This window comes from Nelumbo lutea, chromosome 2 (genome assembly GCF_056320005.1).
Source record: "Nelumbo lutea isolate HS-2025 chromosome 2, American lotus-T2T, whole genome shotgun sequence".
NCBI lineage: Eukaryota > Viridiplantae > Streptophyta > Magnoliopsida > Proteales > Nelumbonaceae > Nelumbo > Nelumbo lutea.
The window spans coordinates 10,263,904-10,271,887 of NC_142685.1; the positions used below are offsets into that span (position 1 = coordinate 10,263,904).

A 7,984-nucleotide genomic window follows, 5' to 3' on the forward strand; every position below is an offset into this window, starting at 1 on the left:
TATGCCGCGAACTGATTTTTTGTCGAGCTGATAATGTGTTGTCTACGCCGAAGTTCCTTGGCTTGCCTTGTGGAACATAGGGCCTGATTTCGTCCACTTCGCTAGGTGGTTTATAGGTAGTATCGCCTTAAGTTCATGATGTTCCACATTCGAGGTACTCGTTTGCCTTCCAAGGTTTCGAGTTTGTATGCGCCCCCGAGCATTGTTTTTACTTTATAGGGCCCTTCCCAATTAGGTCCAAGCTTGCCGATGCTGGGTTCGGGCACCATAATCTTACGGAGGACCAGGTCGCCGACTCGGAAGCTTCGTTGCTTTACTCTGCTATTGTAGTAGCGAGCTACCTGCTGTTGGTATGCCGTCGTTCGAATGTGCGCGAGGTCCCTTACCTCGTCCAGTAGGTCGAGGTTAGTGCGTAACTCGTCTCCGTTCGTCCGATCATCGTATGTTTCTAATCGCAACGTTGGTATTTTGATTTCCGCCGGGATCACTGCTTCAGTGCCGTAGGTGAGGTTGAAGAGGGTTTCTCCCGTGGCTGCTTTTTCGGTCGTTCGGTGAGCCCATAAGACACTTGGTAGCTCTTCGGCCCACAATCCCTTAGCTCGATCCAGACGTGCTTTCAGTCCGCGCAGGATGGCTCTGTTCATTACTTCCGTCTGACCGTTTGCCTGCGGGTGCGCAACTGACGTGAAATTTTGCCGAATCCCCATGTTCTGGCACCACTCTTGGAACTTGATATCCTCGAACTGTTTGCCGTTGTCGGAGATTAGAACCCGAGGTAACCCAAACCGACATACTATGTTCTTCCAAAAGTTCTGTATGTTTTGAGCCGTAACAGTTGCCAGAGGTTCGGCTTCTATCCACTTCGTAAAGTAATCTACCGCAACAACCAAGAGTTTTCTTCCGCCTGTTGCTGGTGGGAATGGCCCTAGAAGGTCGATGCCCCATTGTGCGAAGGGCCACAGGCTGGCGAGGTATTTGAGGTCGGAGGCGGGTTGATGGTGGATGTTAGCGTGCTTCTGACACTTGTCGCATTTTTTGACGAGCTCGACAGCTTCTGCCTTCATCGTTGGCCAGTAGTATCCTTGTCGAAGTGCCTTTTGGGCGAGTGCTCTGCCCCCCAAGTGTCCGCCGCACAGGCCTTCATGAGTGTCGCGGAGTACGAACTCGGCTTCAGTAGGTCGCAGGCAACGCAAATAGGGGAGCGTGTACGACCGTCGGTATAACCGTTCGTCTATTATGACGTATTTGGCTGCCTGGCGCTACACCCTCTTGGCCGCATTGCGTTATGCAGGGAGGGTTCTGTCTATCACGAAGCTCGCGAGTGGATCGATCCAGCTCGGCTTTGCTTCTAAGATGGGAGCGACCTCCTCTGTCCCCCCGAGAATACTAGGCCGAGGTAAGTCCTCTATGTATACAGTTCTCATATTGTTGTGACTCGTGCTGGCTAACCGGGACAGGGCGTCGGCCTCAGTGTTTTCTGACCTCGGGATTTGCCTGATGATGTGTGACCGGAAGTTGAGCAGGGCTTCTTTTACTTTGGCCAAATATGTGATCATGGAGAGATCGCGTGCTTCGTACTCGCTGGTAACTTGGTTTACCACGAGCTGAGAATCGCTGCAGATGACCAAGTGTTTTGCCTTAACCTTTCGCGCTAGGTCCAGCCCGACGATCAGTGCTTCGTACTCTGCCTCATTGTTGGATGCCGCGAACTCAAAGCGTAGTGCGTATTCTACTTTTGTGCCGCTTGGGCCGCACAAGACTATTCCAGCTCCGCTGCCTTGCCGGTTCGAGGAACCATCCACGTGAAGGATCTAGGGCTCCTCATCCCAATTCGTTCTTCGCCTGACCAGGAGAGATGCCACACTGGCTGCTACTTCACGGGGTTCGGACTCTATTGGCTCAGGAGCTCCGGGTTCGCCGCAACTGGGGACCTCGGGCTCGACCTGTGGGGCTTCGTGGCTGAAAGTGCACTCGGCGATAAAATCTGCCAAAGCTTGGGCCTTGATAGCGGTTCTCGGTTTGTAGTGGAGGTCGTACTCCCTGAGTTCGATGGCCCTTTTCGTCAGTCGACCAGAGACCTCGGGTTTGAGTAAAACTTGACTAAGAGGTTTGTCAGTTAGGACGATGACGGTGTGAGCCTGGAAGTACGGGCGGAGTTTCCAAGCTGCTACTACTAGGGCGTATGCTAGTTTTTCTATCTCCGGGTACCTTGCCTCTGCTCCCTACAAAATTTTACTAACATAATATATGGGTCATTGGACCCAGTCTGTTTCCTTTATCAGTACCGAACTGACCGCCTCGTCGCTTGCCAAGAGGTACAGTTCTAAGACCTCGCCCACCTCGGGCCGGGCTAAGGTTGGCACACTAGCGAGGTAACCTTTTAGTTCATCGAATGCGAACTGGCAGTCCTGGGTCCACTCGAACCCTTTGCCTTTGACTGCCTTGAAGAAGGTAGGCAGCGGTCTGCTGACTTAGACAAGAAGCGGCTTAGAGCGGCTATGCGGCCGTTTAGCCTCTGAACCTCTTTTACTTTCCGAGGTGGTTTCATATCTAGAAGGGCTTTTATCTTGTCCGGGTTGGCCTCAATACCGCGCCGATTGACAATGTAGCCTAGGAACTTGCCCGAGGCAACACCGAAGACACACTTGTTGGGGTTCAACTTCATGCTAAACTGACGCAGGATTTGGAAAACAAAATCTAAGTCTTGTATTAACTCTTGTGAAAACTGAGTCTTGACGACCATGTCGTCTACATAGCACTCTATCTTCGTACCAATCAGGGGCCAAAATAGCTTATTTACAAGTCTTTGGAAAGTCGCTCCAGCATTTTTTAGTCCAAAGGGCATGACTTTGTAGCAATACAGGCTGAACTTGGTTATGAAGCTGGTTTTTTCCTCATCAGATGGGTCCATCCTAACTTGGTTGTAGCCCGAGTAGGCGTCCAGGAAGCTTAGCAACTCGTTTCCCGAGGTCGCGTCCACTAGGCGGTCAATTCTGGGGAGGGGGAAACAGTCTTTTGGGCAAGCTCGGTTCAAGTCGGTATAGTCGACGCACATGCGCCACTTGCCGCTTGCCTTTTTCACCAACACCGGGTTAGCCACCCAGCTCGGGTAATGGACTTCCCTTATGAAGTTTGCTGCGAGGAGCTTCTCGACCTCCTCGTCGACCGCTCTCCAGCGTTCTGGGGCTAAGTTGCGTTTCTTCTGTCTAACGGGTCTGACTACAGGGTCAGTATTAAGTTTGTGAGTTATCAGTCCGGGGCTAATGCCGGGCATGTCGACCGCGAACCAGGCAAAAATATCTAAATTTTGAAGTAAAAAACTCACCAGTTCGGCTCGTAGGGGGTCTTCGATGGAAGCTCCGATGCTTAGTGTGCGAGCATGGTCCGTAGCTGAAGTCGGGATTGCGACTGTTTCCTCCGTGGGCGAAGCTCGCTCCTCACCTTGCTCCGCAGGCCGCTCCAGTTCGAGGTCGTCAGCCGCCTTGGTTTTTCCCTTTAGGGCGGCAACGTAGCACTTGCGGGACTCGAGCTGGTCGCCCCGCGCTACCCCTATATCGAAGTCCGTAGGGAACTCATGGTCAAATAGTAGGTGGAGACCACCGCCCGTAGGATATGCGTGATCGGCCGCCCTATTATGGCATTGTATGGGGAGGGGGTCGCGACTACCAGGAAATCATGGTTGAGTATGACCGTACAAGGCCATGTGCCGACTTCCACAGGGACAATTACTTTTCCGAGGGGCCTGACTTCCTCTCCGCTGAAACCTACCAGGGGAGTGTTCGCGGGCTTCAGCTCGCTCCTCTGTAATTGCAGTTGGTCAAATGCTGATTTGAAGAGGATGTTCGCTGAGCTGCCCGAATCTACGAGTACGCGCCTGACCTCGAAGTCGCTGATCCTTAGTTTAATGACAAGCGCGTCATCATGTGGGGTAGTGGACTCCTCGCGTGTCGTCCTCCGTGAAAAAGATTGGTTCTTCGGTCTTTGGTCTCTTCGGGGGGTTCTGTTCTTCGAGGGCCGCTTCGCGAACTTAAGTCCGGGCTGCTGCCAAGGTACACCCGGCTACCACCGATCCTCCCACTATTACATGGATGGTTCCCCGAACTATCCTTTCTTCCGGAGGCTGCTTCTGCAATGGTTCGGCAGGTCTGTTGCTAGACTCGGGGGCATCCTTTTCGTGCTCCCCTTGCCGACTTGCTTTATTGTTATTGTTGTGCTGTACAAAGTTTCTCAAGTATCCGCGACGGATGAGTCCCTCTATCTCGTCCCGGAGGTTATTATACTATTCGTGCTCCCCTTGCCGACCTGCTTTATTGTTATTCGTGTTTAACGACGTGTAGTCCGTCCGAACTGCTAGGGGGGCCCGGAAGGACTGGTTCGGCTTCGGCTCCCAGGTCGAGTTTTTTCTATTCACCAGTTTGGAGAGCTCGCCTTCTCTCTTTCTTTTCTCATTCCCGCCTTCAGTTCGTTGGTTGATTTCTTCCTCTGTCCTCATGAACTTATCCGCGAGTTTGAGGAATTCGGCCACGGTCGCGGGCTGGTTGGCCACCATGTGCCATTTGAATTCTTTGTGCGTCACCCCTCTTTTGGCCGCCGCGAGCTGCACTGCGGGGTCCAACCACGGTATCTGCAGGCATGCTTCATTGAATTACTTGATGTAGCCCCGAATGGATTCTCCTTCTCTTTAGACTACTCTGAAGATGCTTTCCTCTGTTCTGGGGCACCGTTGGCTGGTGACGAAGTGTGCGGTGAAGACCTGCACGAACTGGGCCTAGCACTTTATCGACCCGGGGGCCAGGTTCCTGTACCAAGTGCGGGCTACCCCCCTGAGGGTGGTGGTAAAGGCCACGCACATGCACGATTCGCTGGCCCTGGCGAGGTGCATTTGGGACTGAAAGGCGTCAATGTGGTCGTTGGGGTCGAAGGACCCGTCGTACTTGTCCAGAGGTGGGAGTTTGAAGTCTCTGGGTAAGGGGACCGCCAGGAGTTCCGATGCGAGTGGGGAAGGAATCGAGAGAACCGGGGCTGCCCCTACCTCGTCCGAGCTCGTGTCTTTGCCTCTGAATTCCGACAAGGCGCGGGTGGCGGTTCGACGACTTCGCCGACGCCTTCGCCGTTGAGCGGGCCTTGTGCTGGCGCTGCTGGCCTCCGTGTTACCGAGCTCGATGGGCCCGGAATGCTGGTAGTCTGCCGCCAGGGCGCTGAATCGGTTTTCGGTGAGCGGGAACTCGGGCTTGGAGCGCCGGGGTGCCGACCTCGCGGGCGAGGTTCCTGACCTGCCTGCGGGTTGCGAGGCGGGGATGACATTCTTCTCTCTTCAGCCTGGGGACGAGGCCTGGCTATTGGGGTGGTTCTGGGGCCGGGAGGCCTTCGCCTGGTGGGGGTGCCCATCCTGCAGGGAGGCCTTGACCGACCTCGGAGCGGGGTGGCGAGGCAGAAGTAGTGGTTGGTTCAGTGGCAGTTGGGGGTACTGCTGCTGATAGTGATACTGGGAGATGTTGTGCAGCACTTGGTGCTGGTGAAGCTGGTGTTGCTGGAACTGTTGCATTTGGGCTTGCATTGCCCGCATGCACTGCATTAGGTCCTCCAACCGGTTTTGGCTAGCTGCCAGGGCGACGGCAGTTGGTTCAGTGAAGGTTGTCTCAATGGGGAGAGGAAAGGGGATGCTTGTGGTAGGAGGGTTTACGGGTGCCACTGCTTGTGGCGCATTCAGGATGGGGATCCCATCCGCCGAAAGGGGGATGGTGAACTGTCCAACGCACACTACGGGGACTTGAAGTTGCTCCCCGGTGGCGTTTGTCTCCGTGCCACGTACGGTGTTGCTGGAGGAGGCCATGAGTGTTGATTTTTTTTTGAAGAAAAGGGGTTATCGAAGTTTGGAGGGAGGCTTTTTGAAGCGTTTTCCCACAGACAGCGCCAATTGATGAAGCGCGATCCGGCTGGTCTTAACTGTCCACTGCCTTGCTTCCGAACGGGGTAATAGGGAACCTGAAATGGAGGAGATGGGAAAGCTCCGGGGGGAACTCGATGTAGAGGCTCCGAAGCTCAAGTTAGAATCTTTCAAAAGCAAGGTAATACCAGATAGTGCAAAATTTGCATACCTCCGTTGTTAGGGGGCAGGGGGCTCTTATAGCCACTTCGTACACTCGTCCCGAGGCCCTTGTCAGGTCGGGTATGATTACCCTTGTGCTTGTCAATTCGGCCGTCGTCCTTTCTGCTGAGACAGAACCATCACTGCCTAACCGTCTAACTGGAGATGGCGGTGTCAGTGGCGATGACAGGTGGCCGTTTAGAGTGCTATTGCCAAACGTCAGATCCCAAGTCAGTCAGGCGTGGTGCCCTCGGGCACGGACTTTCCTAGTGTCAGGCATGGTACGATTTGTTTGATTTTAGTGCCCAGAAGGTGATGCGAAGTGCTGAGCGAGGCGGTCTTGAGCTCAGAGGTATCGATAGGGCAGGTCAGTTCGGTGAGGTGTATCCTAAACTGTTACAAGTGGGTCAGTTCGGCGAGGTGTATCCCGAGCTGTTACAAGTGGGTCAGTTCGGCGCTATTACAAGTGGGTCAGTTCGGCGCTATTACAAGTGGGTCAGTTCGGCGAGGTGTATCCCGAGCTGTTACAAGTGGGTCAGTTCGGCGAGGTGTATCCCCTTGTTCCCGCCTAGTCTTGGTCCTTTTGCCGAGCTGTTGTTGCTGCCACGTGTCACATAATAGAGAGGTCGGGCCAAATCTTCTTTCATCAATAGAAGTTAATTGGCCCACCTCGCAATTCTCCCAAACGGGCAAACGGACACTACTGCAGGGGGCTTCTGGTGAAAGCCGTGAAAGGGCTTTTGGTGAAACTCTCAGGCAGCTTCTCCGCTCAGCCAACGACTCAACGCTTAAGCCCTCCCAAACGGGCTCTGCATTGTGTGCGATGGGCGAACAGCTGTATGAGAGAGGGAGATAGAGATTTCATGCTAAACAATCCACTACGACATGAGAAAGGATATAAAAGCCAAAAAAAATGGAAGAAAGAAATCAGAAAGCAAAACCTATATATTTAAATATCCTATTTTAGTAATATTTCTTCAACTAGCCAGTCATGTTACTATTACCAGACAACAGAACTAATAACTAATAAAGGAAACACTAACGCCTTGTGGTAAACTTGGATTCGTCGATGTCAATCCCCTCTTGTGCTGCACTCTCCCCGCCGGACTGGTCCATGGTGCTAAGTCCACCCTTCCGCCCCATCTCCTTGTATCCTTCCGTGCCTAGCTGGTCCTTCCTCGTCTGCCCTCCACGGCTCCTCCCTGTGAACCAGTTCAATTGCACGCAGTAACACAGAGGGAGACCAAACTATAAACACAAGAGTCCAACCAAAATTAGAAAAAAAGAACTTAAAGAAAGAATGATAAACCTTCGGCGAGATGCTCCTGTGCTTCGAGGCTCTTCCCTCCAGTTCCACCAGGGACTACAGTCTCTCCCTGCCTGGCTCTGGCGTCAAGTTCGGTTCTCTGCTGCCCGGATGCCATTCTTCTCACTATCTTCTTTCCTTCACTTAAGAAATCCTCTCTATATAACAAACTACAGCCAAACAACCATGACGTCCTTCTGTTTATTAGTAGGAGATTCATTGCGTTGCTGTAGGAAAGCGAGGAAGAGTAGTACTTAGAAGATATATCCTGCTAATTAAGCTGCTCCTGATCAATGAAGCACAAGTGGGACACGCAGTGGCAGACGTGGCGAAGGAAGAATGAAGCAACATTACAACTGACACGCAAGAAGCTGAGATGAACGACACGTTTTCAGTTGTTTACAGAAAAGCAACTGTAGGTTGTGGCCAGCTCGCTGCCTGACACGCATCATTCAACCTGCTAACTTGCTGTTTTCTGAGCAACGTGACTGTGCTGCATCCTGCATGCCCAATGGAAGAGCCAGGCAAACCTAATCCATGTAGTGATGAATCCATATCGAATATCCCTACCTGCTGTAATCAAACGGTGG

General features: G+C 52.8%; 1 protein-coding gene across 1 annotated transcript; it reads right to left on the minus strand.

Annotated features, from left to right (window-relative positions):
- Nucleotides 1-7,002: 7,002 nt before the first annotated feature.
- LOC148868494 (em protein H5-like) lies at nt 7,003-7,637 on the minus strand. The gene is made up of 2 exons (XM_088971423.1): nt 7,398-7,637; nt 7,003-7,290 (listed from the first exon to the last, which is right to left on the minus strand). The coding sequence occupies exons 1-2, from the start codon at nt 7,612-7,614 to the stop codon at nt 7,127-7,129; spliced, it is 381 nt and encodes a 126-aa protein (XP_088827549.1). The 5' UTR covers nt 7,615-7,637; the 3' UTR covers nt 7,003-7,126.
- Nucleotides 7,638-7,984: the final 347 nt, after the last annotated feature.